The sequence below is a fragment of the Corvus brachyrhynchos genome, unplaced genomic scaffold (genome assembly GCF_000691975.1).
Source record: "Corvus brachyrhynchos isolate BGI_N302 unplaced genomic scaffold, ASM69197v1 scaffold80, whole genome shotgun sequence".
NCBI classification, from domain to species: domain Eukaryota; kingdom Metazoa; phylum Chordata; class Aves; order Passeriformes; family Corvidae; genus Corvus; species Corvus brachyrhynchos.
Window position 1 is genome coordinate 13816176 of NW_008236769.1, and position 19821 is coordinate 13835996.

A 19821-nucleotide genomic window follows, 5' to 3' on the forward strand; every position below is an offset into this window, starting at 1 on the left:
GCTCTGCCCCAGCTACCCCATGGCCGTGCCCGTATTCTGCAACTCCTGCCTCTGCGAACCCCGCAACCCCACGCCGCCGTTCAGCCTCACCAGCTGCGGCCACGTTTTCTGTGAGATTTGCCTGAAGAAAGGTAATGGCTGCTGGGGCGCGCCCGGCGGGGCGGGCTGTGCTGGCGTGCACACATCCGCTCTAAACAGTGGTATTTCTGACCCGATGTGGAAACAAAGACAGCTCTGAGCACTTTTTCGAATGTTACTGATAACCCTTTCCAATCCTTGCTATTGATTTGCTTCAAACAGTAAAACCTGTGTGCGTCTACCTCCAGGTGGATGTGGCTTTGAGAGCAAGCCTTGGGCACCGGCAATGGAGGCTTCAATAAAACTGGATTCTGGATGCTTATGATCCATAATTTTGTAAAACCCTAATAGATGGCACTCTCTTCTGGCTAATGTGGGAAAAGGAATGGTTTTTCTTTAGTGAAAGAGCAATTTAAAAACCGTAGGGTTTTTTTAGGGTAGGTTTTGGAAGTAGTAGCTTTAGTAAGTTTTAAGGCTCAGTATTGTTCCTGAAAAGTTTCAGCAGCATGAGGGAAAGTTGGAGGTGATGTTTTGAAGCTCTTGTGTTATGTATAATTCCAGAACCATATTTTGGGACTCCTGTGATGTTCTCGGACGAAGATATGTGGGAAAGAGAGGAATAATGAAATTGTTTTTTCAAAGAAAGAAAAAGGCAGCAGACAAATATCAATGTTTTTCCCTTTGAGATCATGCTAAATGCCCTGGTTTTTGTAAGGGCACACAGAAGAAATGATCAATCTGTATTTCAGAATTAAAAACTTTTGACTAGACGTTTTCACAGGCTTGCTCTTGAGGATAGAGAATCATAAAATGTAGCTTCTAAATACAGCTTGCAGGCTCCTAGAACCTGAACAACATCTCTCCTTGCTGCTCTTAATAGCATTTGGCAGAAAAAGACCTACGAGACCACATATCTTTTTGCTGTGAATTCAATATTAATGACAATACAAGTTTTAAAATGTATTTAAAGATGTTTATAAATATTGATCCTTAGAATCTTTAGAAGTAGCTAGTAAAATTACCAATTATAAATATTGAAATAATATGTATTTGCTATAAATATTTTCTAATATATTTGCAAATAATCAAAGAGACAGTTTAAAAGTGGTAAAGTTTTAAAAAGTGATTTTATTGTTTTTTCACTGAAGGGTTAAAATTATTAATTTGACATTTTTGTTTCATATATTTTCTTGGGAGAACCAGACTGTGTCCCAGTCTAAAAAGCCACATATCAGGTTGACTGTAAGTCATTAGTGCACTTAAGCATGCATTTAATTAAACCAGGCAAATAGTCCTATTTAAATCAAGGGAACTAAAAGTCACCTGCATTTTGTGACACTAATGATATTCATGAAATCATTTACATGAGTGCTTATTTGCAGGAGTAAGACCTGATGACATTCACACACATTTTTCCTGTGCAACTCTGTGTAATGGTTATAGAATGAAATTCTTCATTCATGTTTATTCATACTTCTTGTTTAACCTGCAGATTTCTTCCACAAGCTCCAGAGGTTTAGGCATCACATTCTATTTACAATGTATTCGATATCTATTCAGTTTGATGTATATTTTAAATGTGTCTTTACCTTACAGGCAAAAAGGATGAATGTTTGATCTGTAGAACTGCTTGTCGTACGTTAGTCCTTTCAAAACAGGTAAATCAAGCTTTAGTTTTGTTGCTTTACATTAATCTGTGGTTTGCTTAACAGCTAAACTATTTGCATTACAAAATGCTTCCTTTTTTTTTGCCAGCTGTGACATGAATATTTGCTGATAATAGTTGCTAAACTTACATATGTACGCGCCAGACAGCTCAGCTTTTTGTTGTTTATGTTCCTTCAAATTAAAACCTGTGGAGACTCTAGGTTTTCAGGTTCTGCTGGACTGTAAATCATTCTAAACTTTTCAAGAAATGTTACTGGTTACTGTGTAACATCAGTGACTACTATCAAAATGTGAAAAATGTTTATTGATTTTGGCATTTGTACATCACAGAAGATGAACTGTAGTAAATTATTTCATGTAATGGACTGAATTGAAAACCTGCATGATGGCTCAGCAATGTTTTCAAGTGGATTAGGTTTTTTTTCCCCCTGTTTTCTCTTAAGCTTTACTATTTTCCTCGTGGCTGTGTGATTAAGAAAGGATCTGAAATATTATTGGGAATTCTTGTTATTCACTGGAGAATTAAGAGCTTTTAATTCCCTTTCTTGATAAACCACTAGGAATATTTAATTTTGCCATTTCTCCCAGGAGCAATCTTCTCTTTAGCTGATTTCATAAATAGGTTGTGAAAAAATTTATAGTTTTGTAGACTGATGCCTACCTAAGAGCCAACGCCTTGTAAGGATAAAAGAGGAACACTTAAAACATTTAATAAAATTCAATACAGTTAAACATGAAGGCCTTCTAGGAATCTTGCATGCTGAAGAAGACAGTGCTACTAAAATAAAATTACAACAAAACAACAAAATGCAATTATAATACAAAGGAACAGTGCACACAGTAATCAAATACAAAAACAATCAAAAAGCCCTTCATAAAAATTCTAAAGGGCATATTTTAATATGCTTTCAATATCAACCTATTGTTGCTGCAAACTTTGTTATTAATTTCCATCAAACAATAATTTAAGTTTTCAGGTGCCTCTGGAGGTCATCTTGTCCAACACCTTGCTCAAAACAATCAAATTTTTAAGTTAAATCAGTCTTAAGTTGCAGTAATTCAGCAGAACTTGATCATTTACTTCAAAAAAGCAGAAGGAATTTATAAATGCAATAACTGGGATACTAACAAAAATATTAGATGTTTCATTAGAACCTGCCACTGCTCTGGAGGGCTGGAAGGAAGCAAATTACCATATTCTTTAAAAAAGACATTAATGATGATTGCTTAGCCTTGATTAAGAACAGATAAAATGATTGGAATGATAATTAAAGATGCATATAAAAAAGTCATGGCTCCATAATTCAGGAACCTTAGTGGAAATATACCTGGTAAGCTTTATGAGCTTGATGCTATGGAAGAATTCCCAATGAGGAGGAGGTCCTATAAATGTGTTAGAACTCCTAATTAAGTTGTATGTTGGGGTAATCAACATGTACACATTAAATATTCTCATCTTTGCAGTAATGCATTCTTGTCACCTTTATGTCTTCCTTCTATGTCTCATGATCCCCACTCGCTTTTCCCCAGAGGGTGGTTAAGTGTTATGCTAAATCAGAATCTGTTCAGTATTTCAGAATATCATATTAACATCTGCTACTCCTCCATGCAACAGATAAAATACAAACAGTGTTGTACAAACCTTTATTTGAAAGAGTTTTTACATCAGCATGAAGCTGGTTGGGTTTTATTTTTTTCAAATCTGATAGGTACTTAAACCAAGGTCATTGCTTTGATAGAACCCTAAATAGGAGCATAGGAGCTTGGCTCCTATGAATACATTTCATTTAAAGAAGCTAAATGTATTTTTATAAATATATGAAGTTTTCTAGATGGAATATTATTGTCTTGTTTGTATTTTCTTTGTATAAATACCATAGGTAGGTTAACTGTGCTGTCTGTCTGCTTTTCTCTTTCTCCATGTGTCAGTTGGAAATTTTTGAATGCTTTGGCTAATGTCAACCAAATTCAAAAGTTCAGAGGAAGTCTCAAATGCAATTAATTACCTCCTGTGAGTTCTGTAAAGATTAGTAGCTGGGGAAAGCAAGGAAAAAACTGCTTTTCCTTGCTTTCCCCTGGTGAGAGGGGTGCAGGTACAACTCATCAGTAATCAGAAAAGCATTGGCAGCTGCAAGCACAGCTCTGCAGTGAGCAAACAGTGCAGACCATCAGGTGAATTGCTGCATAAGACATCACAGTAGCTTATGTCACAATATGGGAAACAGAAGATACAAATCCATTGCAAATCCAGGTTAATTTAGCTTCTCAATTATTTTTCATACATAAGACGCTCCCTTTTCCTTTATAATTAAAAAGATATCATTTAAGCACACATTGAAAATAGGTTTTGGAATTGTTATTGAATTGTTATTGGATCTTGGATATTTGACTTTATGCTAGTGTTAAGATATTTTTGGTGTAGGTAAAAATACTGTCTTTTTAGATGTTTGTGCATTTCAAACTGGAGCAAAGCCTAATCTTTTTTCAATGCACTATTTTTAATTAAAGTGACTGCGCTTACCCTTCTGCTTTCTTAGTATCCCAGAAAACTTATGCTTCATTCACCGGTGGCCTAGTTCTTATTTCTTTTGATAATTCACCTTCTAAAATTCTTCTATTTTTTTAAAGCTTTTTGAGATTTTTAGTACTTCTGGGAGTAATTTAGATTTTGCCTACAGCAGTTTCAGTTCTTTTTTACTGGATTTTGAAAGGTGGTTCCTTACATAAGGGCTGCCTTCTTTCTGGGACAGCCTTCTCCTATCATCTGAGTATGCCAGCATTATTTCTGCTTTTTTAATTCAAATTTGGGCTAATTGTAAACATGTCTTTTCTTACACATTTACAATACATCAAAGAGAACCTTCCAGTTTACAGGTAGATTTTTTTTCCTGAGATTCATTGTTTTTGAAAGCTGTTTAACTATTCTAATGTAGTACTGTAACTAATATAACTGTTTTGGGGTTGTATTTTCTTTGTTTTTCTTATGAGCAGATTAGGAATGTGTGTATTCTGGATTAAAGTAAGACTTAAATACACTACTTTGTAGATTTGGATAGATGTTCAAATGTCACTATTGTTCTGAAATCCACTTTATATTTTGCAGCAATGCTTTCCTTGCCATAAGTAATAAATATATTTTTATTACAATGATGGCTTAGGTGTAGAGCACTTACTCAACATTTTTTAAGAGCACACGTGGCAATTTGTGAGGCCACATCATGATCTCTGATTAAAAGACACAAGTCATAAAATACTTTAAAAATTCAGCAACTACTTTAGGGCTCTTTCCTTATTCTAGGATAATATTCTGCTGCCCAGTGGGTGGGAGAGACAAAGGGATCCCAGTCAGCACTAGAACTGTTCTGAAAAAGGACTTTGAAACAAAACTGGTTTATAAAATGCATCCAGGTGGCTGGGAATGGTGAGAACCAAAAGGGGCTGCCAGAAACCTGGCTGTTGGTCTGAATGCAGTGCCTCTTCCATGGGCCACAGCATCCTCCTTGAATGTCCTCGGGACACTGGTACTACCTGAATCTCAATAAGTATGTATGTGTGTAGTATATTTAAACAAAAGCCCAATGCTTTCCAGATGGTTGAAAAGGCCATTAAAGAACACTGGGCTTGTTTTCAATTTCTGCATTATCCTACCCTGATCTGTCAATTTTTTTAATCTATATACATCAGTCAATTTAAGAAACACTTTACAAAAGACTTTATTTAATATAACTTGCTAATAAAAATCCTAACCTTGGTATACTTTCCTTTCTTCATAGACAAATCCTGATATTCAATCACTGTTCATGGGAGTAGATGTGTTATGCAAGAAATATTCAAAAGAAATATCACAGGTGAATCTGCCGTAAAACTTTTTAACTCTATAAAGTAATCAACAGCTCCTACTGATTTTTATGTGAATGGGAGAAGTATATGAATGAATGTTTGAAAATGAATGTATGCTCATTACCATTTTTACTTCCTTAATTCTACAGTTTCAAAGTTCTTAAGAAGACATAAATTATTCATTATGGTCACTGCTTATGTTTTCAAACTCTCTCTAAGGACCACTAGTCTGGTTATTTTAATGGTGTAAAATCACTTTCAATGCAATGCAATGAAAAATTAGATCTGCCAGAAGCTTAAACATGCCCAGATAGTGTGCCTTAATTATAACAATAAAAAATTACACAGTGAAAACCTGAGCTGGCTACAGTCCTGAGCTGCTTGTGCTCTTTCTCCCTTTTCCTTTTTTTTTGTTTTTTTAATCAAAACAGGTCTCTTTTTTTCCCCCAGATAGATGTAGTAAATGATTCCAAGGTCAATTTCCTCCTGCTTTGTAAATTCCAGATAGGGTTCCTTTCTTCAGGCTTAGTTTCCAGTCAAAAACTTCAGTAGCTGTCTGGGTTAAATGAGTGCATACAAGCTCCCATTTCCTCCTCATTTTCTGCATCTCTTCAGCTTGGCTTTGGCACTTCGTGTCCCTGTGCATTTCGGCAGCAGTTTCAGCCGCTCCAGCAGTACATTCTCCCTGGGCCCAGCTGCAGCCTTCGTTGTCTGTTCTCATCTCCTTGGGATGGGACTTGCTGATCTTTGGGTGAGCTTCCTGATCCAGCAGAACAGTGACCCAGGGAATATTGCCAGTTTTCTCCTGCAATGGTCATGGATTCACATTTGCTCTATCCAAGGCTTCACAGGCTTTTCCAGAGCTGAGCTTGGCCCCTTTCTTGAGCAGGGCTTCTCCTCAGATGCAGAGGTAACACAAGGTAAACATGAAGCTTTCCTCCATCCTTCCATATCCACTTTTTAACAGCAGGATCAGCAATTACTCTGTAAACTGAACAAATGCAGAGAACCACACCTCCAATCACATGGGAATGCAAACTTCCATGATGTGCCAAAGGAAGGTAGAAGAGGGCTCAATCTCTAAAGGCTGAGGTAGGTTGCCTGTAGCCTGAGATAACCTGTTGGGAACATACTGAAGCATAATGAAGGCATTGAGGTATGTTCAGAACTTGTCCCAGCATCAAAAGACATCTAATCTCTTATCTAATCTTATATCTTGCCACAACAGTGGGTGCTTTGGAAAGCATGAGAGCAGAGCTGGCATGTAGTGATACATCTCCAGAAGAGCCTCCCAGCTTTCAGAAACTCATGACATAGGGATTTCTCAAGGTGGGGTTGGTCCTCTGCATTCAGATGCTTGTGGTGGATATTTTCCCCCGCATAATTGTCAGGTTGTTTCCTGCATTTTAACTTCTGTCTCATACTGTGGAAGGGAGGCCCACAGGTTGTTCACTGCATGGTGATGGTTTCATTTTTCAGGTTTTAACCTGTTAGTTTCATTTGATACTCTTGAATCCCATTCTGGAGGAAAAGGTGTCCGTTCCCATGCACTACATCTGTGCTAATCATTAGTTTTAGATTGCTAATGCATCCCTTCTTCAATGATCTTTTTTTCAGCCATGAAGATTCATATTCTATGTGGTCCTTCTTTTACTGAAGCTCTTGCATACCTCTGATTAATCTGAACTATTTTCAGAACTACTCTATCCTTTCTGAGATGTTAACCAGACTCAGGATAGAGTAACATGCATTTTTTAAAGGGGAACGATGATGTCCCCTATTCTGTTTTAAATGACTGGTAAGATCTGATTTACTTTTTGACCGGTACTGAGCACTAAACTGACAATCAGGTTTCTCCTAGACCCAAGAACTCATTTCTGAGTGAGGGGAGGCAGCTCAAAGCCATCTCTTTCTGAGGGTTATTTCCTCCATCTGCTCTTCCAAAGACATGCCTGATCCTTTGATGGGAACCTCCCGGGTTCTTCCACAGGGAATAAACAGTAACCATTTAAGTTGGATACTTCTCTGTGGGTTTATATTCTCAGTGTTTCTTCTTGGTTGTCTCTATTCCTTCACATTTTCTGGCAGTTTTCTTACACATGAGAAGAAAGATGTATTAGAAGTTATTGCCTATGGTAATTTGTTCCTCAAGCTCTTGTCTTGCCTTCCTTGTCATTTTTACTTTTAACCTGTCATGGTTTATGATCCTCATTTGGACACAAGAAGTACTTACACATCACCAGACAGTGTGTCTAACAACTATTTTTTAATTAACAGGGTATTTTTACAGGGCATATTATAATTGCCAGTAGGACAGATTACTTTTTATGTTGCCATTAATTGTATGTGTTTGCTTAGCACTAATGAATAAGAAACACTGCAGCTAAACTGGCTTTCTAATGTCTTTACCTTTTTATTGAACACAGTGTTAAAATATAACTTCAGTGAAATAAATCTAGCAACTCTAGTGTAGGTGATATTGGATTAAATGAACATTAAAAGACTTCCTCTATCTGTGATGATAACTTAGAATGTTTTGGGGGTTTTTTGGAGAGGATTTAAAGAAGATACGTTAACTGCCTATTAAAATACAAAAATCTTTGAATACTGTGAAGTAGTTCTTTTCTGTCACTTCTTTGCTGTGGTGTGTAAATGTAATTATGTGACGCTTGATATAACTGTATTTATTTTTAGGTTTCAGAATTTCAAGAAAAACATCGTAAGCATTTATTAGCATACCACAAACAAAAGGTAACTCTAATTGTGATTTTCTTGGGTTTTGTTTATGTTTGCCTTGTTACTTTGGTTTATTTTTAGAAATTATATTAATCTTTTATCAGAATACTTAGAATAATTTGTCAGGATTGACTAATTTCTGTCATTATAAATACCAGTTTTTAAATGTTTAAAGTCTGTGAGGGCTGTATTAATTCTGGTGACTATTTTTAATACAATATTCTAGTTGTGAGGTGATTAATATTAAATGGAGAATCAAAGAACAGGGTGGGAAGAAACCAATTCACTGTATGGAGGGGAATGTGAAAGAGGTGGGGAGAGATAGGTGCTAAAAGATAAGCCCAGAGGGAAAGAAGACTAGGGCTGGCAAAATAAATGAGAAGCTTGAGCAATGGGGAGCAAGACTAAGGGCTAATACCCTGGATTTGGGATAGCTCAGTGAGAAGAAGGACAGAATTAATTATTCTGTGGAGAACAGGTACTGCATTTGTGACTCTGCTTCTTCCTTTGTAAGCTGGAAGGCAGATTTCTTTTTCATTTTTCAGCTACTTCTAAATATTTGATAAAATAGTTGAATGTTTCTTTCATTTCTAAGGACATGGAATATTGCTTAAAGCTACTTGGCAGTATTGGTGACTTGACCCCTGAGTGGGTGCTCTGTGTATGAAATGACAGAGAAAAGCTCATGTAGCTGCCCAGGTGGGCATTTCATGTGTGAGGAGGGTTTCTGGTATGATTGTCATGGATAGAAAGCTTGGAGAATTTGGTGCTCTGTGGCCCATTCTTCCCTCTTCTCCATGAATGCATTTTGGGATCAGTCATAGTGTACTGTGGTGTGTGTAGTTCTTTTAGGGTGCTGTCCTTCTGCTTTCAAAGCCAGGTCAGGGAGGAATCCTGATTTTATCCCCTTTCTAATCTATTGCACCAACTCCAGATGGTAAAACTGAAACCTGTAGACGAAGCAAAGTAAATCTCTTAATAGAATTCAGCATAAATAGAGATGTTATCTCCAAAGAATCTGTGGAGAGTTTTGATACTTTTTAATGGTAATTTTCTAAGTTATTTACTGTTGAGACATTCACTCAAGAGTGTTTGTAAAGTATTCAGGGATGGTACTTGACCTAAGGAAGGTGTTCGGGTGACAGTACCAAAACAGTTGAAAATATGGTCGATTGCTGCTTCAATGACACACTGTTTCAGGTGGGTTTGTTGTTGTTTTCCTCATTCTGTGTATTGTTAGTATGCTAAAACTGCTTGCATTGGATCAGGGTCGGGAGAGGCTGGTTGTATTAAACACCATTCCAGTTTCTCATGGCTGTCTTGTTTCAGGTCCCCTTCCTTATTTCTAGTTTGTCATCCCTGTCACTGTCAACCAACAAGGTCTCATTGTCATCATTAAACTGCTTTGTTGCTGTTTTTGTGAATTGTGCAGATATTGGGGTGCAAGTGATGGTGGGCACTTGCTGTCCATGTTCCTGTCAGGTCTAGATGGCCTGTTTATGCTAGGATCCCAAAATATTGAAAATCAAATAGTTACCTTCTTTAAGGTACTTCGGTCTTAAAATTACCCAGTCCTACAGAGCGACAGGGTAAAAGTACATTCTTCCTGACCGGTCACTTTCTTAATCAAACCTAGCTCTCATTAGGAAGAAGAAAACAGAAGAATACCAAAAACCGGACCTTACATTAATTATAATATGTCTTCAATCTTTTTTGCAGAGTTTTACATCTGCAAAAAGAGCATAGTGTCTCCCACAAACAGTATGATTTTATAGATCAGGTAATTTTATTAAAGGACTCAAATAATAGTGTGAGAAGCATGAAAAGTTAACAAGCAAACTCATAATTTGCCTTCAAATGAAAATATTAGCAGTGTGAAGGATTAAGGTCACATAATGGAAATTAAGGATAAAATATAGATGCAGTATTGAGGCTGTTGAGTAAATTTTTACATCCTTCATAAAATATAATATATGTTCACATAATGAAAGACTGTAAAAAATACACATACTAGGGAGCTGACCTAATGTTCTTGACCTTAATATTCTTCAATTTTGCCAGCTCATAACATTCTTTAATGGAGATACTTTTGGTTGTGTCTCTAACATAGCAGGAAATACTTTTCACTTAAGCTTATTACAAATAGGTAACTGCAGTGAACTGAATACATTTCTAATCTGAAATGAGAAATATGGGAACATGGCATTTTCTACATTTATTAGTAGCTTTTCCAGGTAACTCCATATTAATCATATCATAGGTTTTATATCAGATATGGAAAATAGGAAGCAAAAGAAAAGAAAATTGTTTTTAAGCACTTTTCACAGTATTAATTTATCCAGTATTACCAGCATACTTAACAAAAGGTAATCAAACTAAGTCTTTAACTGCCAAAAAGAAGCATATCTCTTCCAGACTGACTGTTTAATGGATCCATAACACAGCCGTAACAGCTCCAATAAATCTGGAATAGCAATGATGTCTTAAGATTAAAAGCAATAGGAAGCAGCCTTTCAACATTTTAGAATACTAGTCGGATGAAAATGAAGCTGTATATCACAAAAATAGATTTTGTTTAAATCTATGATTTTCTCACAGATAGCAAAGCTGGAAGAGTCTCTCAAGAAAGTAACACAACAAGTGCAACAGATACAATGGTAAGAGGTTTAATGCAGCGAAAGTAAATGTAATCAGACTACACTAAGTTTAATGGATAAAACAATAAAAATTTCATGCTTTGTTTGTGTTCTTTATTTTTACAGAAGTAAATGAATAGTGATTTCTGACATCAGATCCATTTTATTCACATTAATCAATCCTGTCACAAAAAAGTCCTTTTATTTTAAAATTCAACTCAGTAGTTAACTCAGAAATTAACTTTTCATCAAGTCTGTCATATAGATACTCCATTTTAAATTTTTGTTTGCAATTACATAACCACATTTGTGTATTTTGCAATGGACTTTCTAGCAGCAGCCTGAAAGTGCTATGATACCCTTCCAGGTATCTTAGCCCATTTACAAAGTTACCAGAATTTTTTAACATGGTTCTCATCTTTTATTTTTCTAGTAAAAATTAACTTCTTGTCTCATCTTGAATGAGTGTTTTTTCTTAAATGTTTCAAAGTGGTAGCCAAGAGGTTGCTTATCCTTATCTCCCTGTTTAATGACTGATACACCTTAATCTTTTCATCTTATTTCCAACATAGAGCCAAAAGTGTTACTGAAATCTCATTAATAAGCCAGTTCATGAAACCAGCACTTTAATTGCACAAATTTGTTGATCTTTATTCTTTTTTTGTGTTTTTTTTTTTTTAGTACAGACTTTCCCTTGACTCTAAAATGCACATAATACTGTATTGTGCTCTCTTAGACTGCCTGGTGCAAGGTAACAGAAAGAAAAAACAGTATAAAGGAAACTCTGTATGTGGTGGATTATTGCAGTTTAAATATTTTTATTCACTGCCTCCATTTTCTTGTCTGCATCTCAAATAAATAGCATCTTGGTTCTATCAAATACAGAGTTCTTGCTGAATTTTAGAATTTTTTTTGAGTTCTACCAAGAGTAGAGTCCTAGGGCCTCTCCTTGCTTCCCCAGTAAACATATTCCTCCTATTTATGGTTCTTGTCAAAGGTACCAGTTTTACAAAGCTATTGATGAATATCATGAAGGCACCAACATTTCTTTTCATGACTAGATTTTTCAAGTTTGGCAAATGTATAATTTCATGAAATGAAATTAATTTTGGGCTTGGCTATAGTTAATAGTTGTATTTTACCATCTTTTGTTCCCTGAAGTACCTTGCCATAATGTTGTGCTAAACTGATATTGTTGGGTATGTAATGAGTGCTGCAGATACTATGGTATAAAGAGAAAGTTCATAGCTTATAAAATAAATTCTTTTTTTGCTTCATGGCAAATAGTGTCGTGTTAAAACCAGCTACTGATGGATAAAATGCTTTGATTTTATACTTTATTGACTAGTTAGACATGTGAAGTAATCAAACCAGCTTTCAATTTATATGTTGGTTCTTCTTTCCTCTTTAGTATGAAACCTCCTGAAAAAACTACACCACTTCCATTTTCCAGTACAAGCAGAAATCCATTTTCCAGTAAGAAGTGTTGGTTTAAGATATTAACTATGAAATACCTGTCACTGGACATAGCTATGTTCTAATATTAAATTTCTTAATGACTTCAGTTCCTTCAAGAAAACAGAATGTTTATTCTTCATATTCTCTTCATTCTAGTCGTCCTTCCACTTCTGAAACGTAGGTACAAATTTGTTAATTTTCAATGAAAATCTTAACTAATATTTTGTACAGAAAGTAACTTTTTTTGTAGTGAGTTTAAAATATTTTCTGGTTTTGTGTTTTGTTTTTGCAAACTGTTCAAATATGAAAGAACTGAGGAAGTTCTTATCTATCCAAGTGTACATAACAGTTGTATGGATTGTGGTCACTGGAAAGAAATCTAAGGCATGATGCACCTTATTCCAAAGAATTTCTGGATGAATGGCTAGATAGATAGATTAGTGAGACACTCTCCATTTACCATAAGGAAGAACTAAATTTATTGTACAGACACCTTATATATACACTGTAGTTGTCTCAAGCTAGATGGGATGAACCAGTCCAGTAAGGCTCATTTAATTTTAAGTAAAATGAATTTACAGCTTGCTCAAGCTAAAATGTTTCTATGCCTTTGACTGTGACTTTCTTTTCTACAAAAAAGTAGAGTTTCAGAGTGCCCTTGTTGTGGATACAAATGACAAATACATAACTATGCATATTTATTCAGACAAATGGAAGAATAACAACACTAATCATAAAATAACTTTCTCTATAAATGTCTAAACCAAAGCTCAGAATCAATGAATAGATTTTTCTTACTGCTAGTGAGTTTTGGAATAAGTCCTAAATACTTCTATGTGTTATGCATTATGTATTATGCTTTTCCATTAGTAGTCAAATTTAACATTAGAATCTGACATAATTTTAGTCTTTATAATGAAAATGTTATTTTTATTACAATGTCATACTTATTTTGACCTTCTTGCAAGGATGGAGGCAATGGAGATTGATCCTGTACCTTCACCAGTGAGGAAAGTAAGTGGGTTTTTTTAATATATGTTTATGTGTAGTTACACACATATATTCTTTGGATTTCTCCTGCTCTGTTAATGCTGCAGAAAATAGGATTCTCCCCCCATCCTATTCAAAACAATTCTAATGTGCATGCTGATTTCAGATATGCTTGATGCAGGGTAGAAGTCAGATGCTCCCCAAAAGAAACCAAAAGGAAATAAATCACAACATTAATTTCTGGAATTATATTCTCCACATGCCATATACAGGCTTTTAAACTTGTGGTGCCAAATTAAATGGCAAATTCTTAAAATCTCAATACTACAAAAATGTCAGTGGTCTGAAAGCGCCGTTTAGACTCTGATACCTGAGTAGGGAATTGCAAGTTTGGAATGATATTGCTAGCACGAGAATGAAGGCAGGAGCTTTTCACAGTGTTGGTATCCTGGTTAGAAGAGGTAACATCCAGGCACAGATGCTAGCTTGCAAATGGAATCTCAGCACAGAAAACAGTGGGGAGTGCCTGATCTGTTTCTTATCTGAGTGTGACCGATTAGAATAAAAATACACTTACTCCCCCCCCAATCTTTAAAAATAGTAACTTAATTCTTAGCTTTTGCATTTTAGTGCTACGAACAAAACTGACAATAGGAAGTTCCAGAAATCTGCAGGGTCTTCAGACCTCAAAAATACAACACTATTGCTTAAAATGTCTTAATAATTAATATACTTATTAACGTGTGGTTAATGACTTTCCATTAATTTAGCTTGAGACACCAACTGGTCCAACAAGATTATCAGTAATAACTCCACCACAGGATGGACGTATGGGTGAGTAAAAGTTAACTTTGTAACTGAATAAAATTTCTGTTACATTAAGAGGACGAATTAATTAAAATCCATCCATTAGCAATTTACTGAAAAAATCTGAATTGTGTTGAGGTGTAAGGAATTTACCACGTGGACTTCAATCTAGCAGTTGGGAAATGGTTAAATTGAAGTGTGAAATATTTTCCTAGTACTTACCTCTTCTGTTCAGTAAATGATTACTTGTAACCAAACTGATTTTTGCCGAGTCAACAGTTGCAAAGAAAATTTTGTAACTATATGTAAGATTGAACAGAACAGGAAAACTTGCAATATACATTGTTGACCCTCTGTTAAGCTTCATAATTTTTTCTGTGGTTAACAGAGAGTAACATTGCCCACAATGCATGTTTCTGCAGCAGTCCATGCTCAGACAGGCTTTCACCTGGCTTCAGCAATTCATAGACTCCATCTCCAGCCACATAAAGAGCTTTTAGCACTGTTATGTTTTTACAAGGTGTAAATGTCCCAAAACAAAGACAAATGCAACTGTAGTGCAATTTCAATGAAGGAGGAAAAATTGCTTTTTCTATGCTTGTCTGATTTATAGCTCAGACTCTTTCTAAATGCATGCTTACCTATAAATTTAGGCATAACAAGATAAAGAGAGCTGAGGTTAACTGGTTTTTTATTGTGTCTAAATATAAATAGATATTTATTAGATAGTAAAATTATATGTAGAACAGTTATGCGTTCAACACATTTCAGAAACATCCCATAAAGTTTTGCAGTGGACAATGCTGAGGGAATCGAAGTTTATGTGCAAAAGTAAGGGCAAGTGGAAACAGTGATTTAATGGTGCACTAAAAACTTCCTTCTCAGAGGTGGATGGGATAAAAAAAGATTAGCTGAAGAACTGGAGCACTTCAGCACAGCTGTCCTGATAGCCTAGTAATAGTCTAATAAATGAAAGAAGGTGAAAGAAACCAACACGTGTTTAACTGGAACAAGATTTGCAGGGATGGTGTAATATGTTGGTTTTGTGTCAGCTGAGCTCTCTCATTGACTGTTGTAATTGTGCACCATTTTTAGTTCTTGAATGAACCAATCATTAATTTGTCCCAAATCATGCAATTAAACTACTGATCTTTGTTTTCAAAGTTATCTCTTAAGTAAAATGAGTAGTTCATGTCGCTCCTGTTTTCAAAAACAGGTAGTGTATCCTACAGAAGTTCTCAGACATCTCTAATAATGCCAAGTCAAAATATTGGAGCAGCGTCTACAAGGTAATTCAGTATTTTTTCAAGAGGTTACCATCTTCTATAAGAGACTGAAATTTCCGCTCTGTCCTGTATTAATCTGTATGTTTAAAGGTTATATTCTAGATCTGAGGAAGTGTTACTGTGCAGCCTGGCTATCACCTATGTGAATGTGTCTGGTTTTGGTGAAAAGTTCTATCTGGAAATCACGTTTTACAAAACTATGCAGATATAATCTGAGCTTCTGTAGCTGTTGATCTCTATGGTCATGGTACTTCTATAAAAAGGGGTAATAATTTTATAATAAGGAAGTGCAACAATGTCTGTGCTGTATCATTCTTATAAAAATCAGAGATGAAAGCACAATATATGCACAGGGGCTGTTCTCTGAATAACCTAAACTTTTCATGCAGCCTGCAATAGGTGTTTCTGTTTTTTTCATTTAAACATTGAAAATGTCTCAAACTGTGAGGGTTATCAATAATATCAATAATTAACTTTAAATCGTTCCAGAAAAATTCAGCTCTTGTTCTTTATAATCATTAAGCCAAATAATATCTTCCAAGCAGAAATTTAAAACATATGTAAGAAAGTACTTCTTTTTTTCCACCTCTGAATCCATAATTTGTTTTGTCAGTGTGCTTCTTGAAATACGTAAAAATCTTAAATAAGTAAAAAACTGTTAAGGAATTCATAGAGCACAATAATTTATGACATTTGCTTTTAAAATATTATCACAATTAATTGAAATAATTTTGGAATCTTTTGTATTGTTATAGAAGTAGCCTCAAATCACATGCATGAATTAATTTCATTAACAGATCCACCCCTGTAAGATTGCCACACAGTGTATGTCCATCATCATCTGGATCCCAAAGCAGTCGAAGGGGGTCATGGGCTAGTTCTGATTTCAGAACCCCTCAGCTGTATCCATTTACATCACCTTCCCCACAGCTGCCTCTATCAAGGCAGCCAATCACCATCTCTGGACTTCTGCAAAGACAACAGCCAGGCAAGTATATTTATAAAATAACATTTAACAGTTCCTGAAAAATTTTGCACATAGCAGCCTAAATAAATTAACCAGCATAATAATGGTATTTCAAAATTGAAAGTAGTCTCTCAGCAAAATATGAAAAATATTGGTGTTTATGATGGTATTTTGCCTTGGTCTTATGTGCAGCAGAGTATCTGCTGGGGAAATGTGTCCTTGCTTCACTTCAGAATGATATTTTAACAGAGATTTAAATCTGATAAAGTCAAAATTTTCTGTCTCAACTTCACACTTCTTAAAGATCTGCCTGTCAGGATATCCATGTAAATGTCCACAAATCACACTAAAAAGGGAGCTACTCCAGGGTATTATTTGTTGAGTGCAACATAAAACTAGCCACAGTAGCTGCATAGAAATCAGCCCAAGGGGGATGGATGTAGGTAGGAATTGCACCGGGGCACATTGATTAATAAAGTCACAGAATCATAGACATACAATCATAGAACAGCCCTGGTCAGAAGGGACCTTGAGTGGTCCAGCCCTTTTTGGGAAAGAGAACCAGGATGAGGTTATGGAGCACCCTGCCATCACATCTTGCAAGCCGAATTCTCCTTATTGCAGAGTTTGCATCACAGGTGAAATACTTTTTTTAACTTATATTAAAAAGATAATTCATCTCTAAAGCACTTTTTACTCCATACTAATAAATGTGATCTTCCTGCACATCTCAAGCAGTTTTGAGTTCGTGAAACTAAAATAAAAGTATTGTAAGACTTGAAGGCTTATAGCTTGTAAAAGCTTACATTGCGATTGTTTTAATTGTGAAATTTCTGGACAGTGATACAGTATGTGAAATAATGCATGAACCTGATAGGATCTCCAAATAATGTGGGAGAAATTAATGTTACAAAAAAAGTAGCTGTATTGAACTTTAGTAATAGATGTCATTTGGCTATATGATTGCAATGAATTGCAGTTCATATACAGAATAATGCGTTGGAGATTCACTTGTGTAGCTGAAATTGGAAAATGGCAAAAATGCTTTTATGGAAATACAGAGGAGCATATTTACATTCCTGAAAACAGCAATAGAAAAGTTTTCATCAAGTTGTATGGGTTGTATTTTTAATTTTTGATAGTTTTGCTTTTCCTTATGCAAATTCCCCAAATAATTTACGTGAATAAAGTTTTCCTTTAGTTCTACCAAGTTTTTTCTTCATTTGTACTTGTATTTTTATTCTAGGACCAACTAATTTTGGAGGACATTCAGCAGAGAGATGAGCAAACATCTGTGAATTGTTTTGGTTAAGAAACATCTGGAGAACCACTGCATAGTCTTTGGATATCAAAGTATTTGTAGCTTCTGTAACGTGACAAATTGGCATAAAACAGCTAGTTGTTCGGCATGAATACTGTATTTAAAACATCATCTTCGTTATTAACATCTACAGTAGTTTTAAATGGGAGTACAAAATCTTTTTGTTTTTTGAAATTCTGGCTTCAAATATATTGTATAAATAAAAGTCCTTTATTACCTAAGCGTTAAGGCAAAACATGATTGATTATATGTTGAATGAGCTTTTTTAGCTGTGAGTGCATTGAGCTGCAGGAGAACTCTGTAAATAATTGTGCCTGTACAGTATTAGAGATGGACTGCAGTCCTAAAAAAAAAGAAATTAATTTATGGATTTTTGATTACAGAATTCCAAAGTTTGGTTCTTACTCAAAACATCTCTCCTTGTTTGCACTCTTCAAAAGGGGTAAGTTTTGAGGGATATTATTTTCTAGGAGGCTCTGCCAAGCTCATAACACAGCATCTGTTCCACACTTGTGAAAGTTCACCATTTGATTTAGGTAGCAGCAATTTCTCCCTAAAATGGAATGAAATGGGGGAACTGGGATGAAGAGACAAAACACAGAGAAGAGTACTTTTACTTTTGCCCAGGAGTAGCAACTGGAGACTCTGAATGAAGCGTGCCAGAATGCAGCCTTTTCTTTCTCAGAATCTCTTGAACTCACATGCCCACCATCACTGTGTATGTGGCAAAATTTTGGTATGACTGAGTCATCAAATGCCTTTGTTTTGTTTTACCTGAACTATTTTTAAGCATAATAAAACTAAAAGCTGCTGGGCTTTTTTTTGAGATAACGTTCCCTGAATTTCTTTTGAGTTGAAATGTTTTACTTTTCACGTCACAAGTGGGTGGGAGAGAGAAAACACTGAAAGGTTCAGGAGTTGAGGTGAGAACTGGGAGAAGTCATTCACCAAATACCATCATGGGGAAAACAGACTCACCTTTAGGATATTAATTGAATTTACTACTAACAAAATCAGAGCAGGATAATAAGAAGTAAAACAAATCTTAAAAACACCTTCCCCCCCACCCTTCCCTCCATCCCAGCTCTGCCTCCTCCCCGAGAAGGGCAGGGAGATGGGGAATGGAGGTTACAATCAATTCATCACATGTTTCTTCCACTGCTCAGGGAGAAGAGTCCTTGCCCTGTTCCAGCATGGGAATTTTCAACTTCACATTTGCCTTATGTCAGTGTATAACTGCCTTTACTTTTTTTTACTGTGGGAAAGTTGGTGTGTTTTCTCCTCCTCAGTATTCTTATGCTTCAAAGTTTAACTGGGATCTCAAAGTCAGCTTCCTTCCAAGCAAACATCCAGTTGAAAGCATTAATATTTCAGTGCAACAGATGTGTTCAAATAAAGGTGTGTAGTGTAACTCTTAAAAATTTTCTACTCTCCTTTAGTTCCAGATGAGCTTGAATGGCTTGAAAAGTGAGGCTGGTAAAATATGATTGCCAGCTTTGACATTATTTGTGCTCCAATGGTTTTCTGTTTGTCTGGATCCCAAGAAGGGGTTCTCTCTGTCTCTGCTTCATCACACTGCAGAGTCATCGTCCAAGTCTGTGAAGTCATACTATAGCTTTTATAATTGCTGGAAGTTGCATTCTACAATCAGGTGGAATACTTGGGTTTCGTTAGTTTTGTTTCATCCCACCCCGCCAGCCCTCATCAGTTGCAGAATTCAGCTTCATGAAGCTGAAGATTTGTGTCTATAAATGGGCCTTGTCTGAAAGAATTCATGTAGGAAAGAGTCGTACGTGCTAGATGTACAACACTCACAGTAACAAAGGATTACGCTGTCACTCAGAGATGTGAATAAACATCCCCAGAGAGCTGGATGATTTCTGTTCCCTGCCCACCACAGTGGTTTTCTGCTTAAATTCAGTAACAATCTTCATGGTTCAGGTAGTCATCAGTTTACCTTTTCTGTAGTGAAAGCTGGACACAGGCAGACTTTGTTTTGTAGCTGTAGGCTGAGAACTTGGAACATCGCATCAA

At 35.8% G+C, this 19821-nt stretch overlaps 1 protein-coding gene across 2 annotated transcripts; it reads left to right on the forward strand.

Annotated features, from left to right (window-relative positions):
* The first annotated feature begins 6 nt into the window (after positions 1–6).
* On the forward strand, positions 7–18838 carry RNF212 (ring finger protein 212). Of its 2 annotated transcripts, XM_017727769.1 has the most exons (12): positions 7–131; positions 1675–1736; positions 5520–5594; positions 8281–8337; positions 10921–10979; positions 12370–12434; positions 12524–12593; positions 13385–13430; positions 14177–14240; positions 15430–15502; positions 16297–16487; positions 17713–18838. In XM_017727769.1, exons 1-12 carry the CDS (start codon positions 20–22, stop codon positions 17748–17750), a joined length of 912 nt encoding a protein of 303 aa, XP_017583258.1. In that variant the 5' UTR covers positions 7–19; the 3' UTR covers positions 17751–18838. The 2 variants fall into 2 exon arrangements, with proteins under 2 accessions (XP_017583258.1, XP_017583259.1); XM_017727770.1 differs by lacking the exon at positions 5520–5594.
* Positions 18839–19821: the final 983 nt, after the last annotated feature.

Coding starts and splice junctions, on each gene's coding strand:
- RNF212 (XM_017727769.1), top strand. CDS start 20: ATGGCCGTGCCCGTATTCTGCAACTCCTGCCTCTGCGAACCCCGCAAC. Junction 15,503..16,296: donor ATTGGAGCAGCGTCTACAAG/GTAATTCAGTAT, acceptor TTTCATTAACAG/ATCCACCCCTGTAAGATTGC. Junction 16,488..17,712: donor TCTGCAAAGACAACAGCCAG/GCAAGTATATTT, acceptor TTTTTATTCTAG/GACCAACTAATTTTGGAGGA.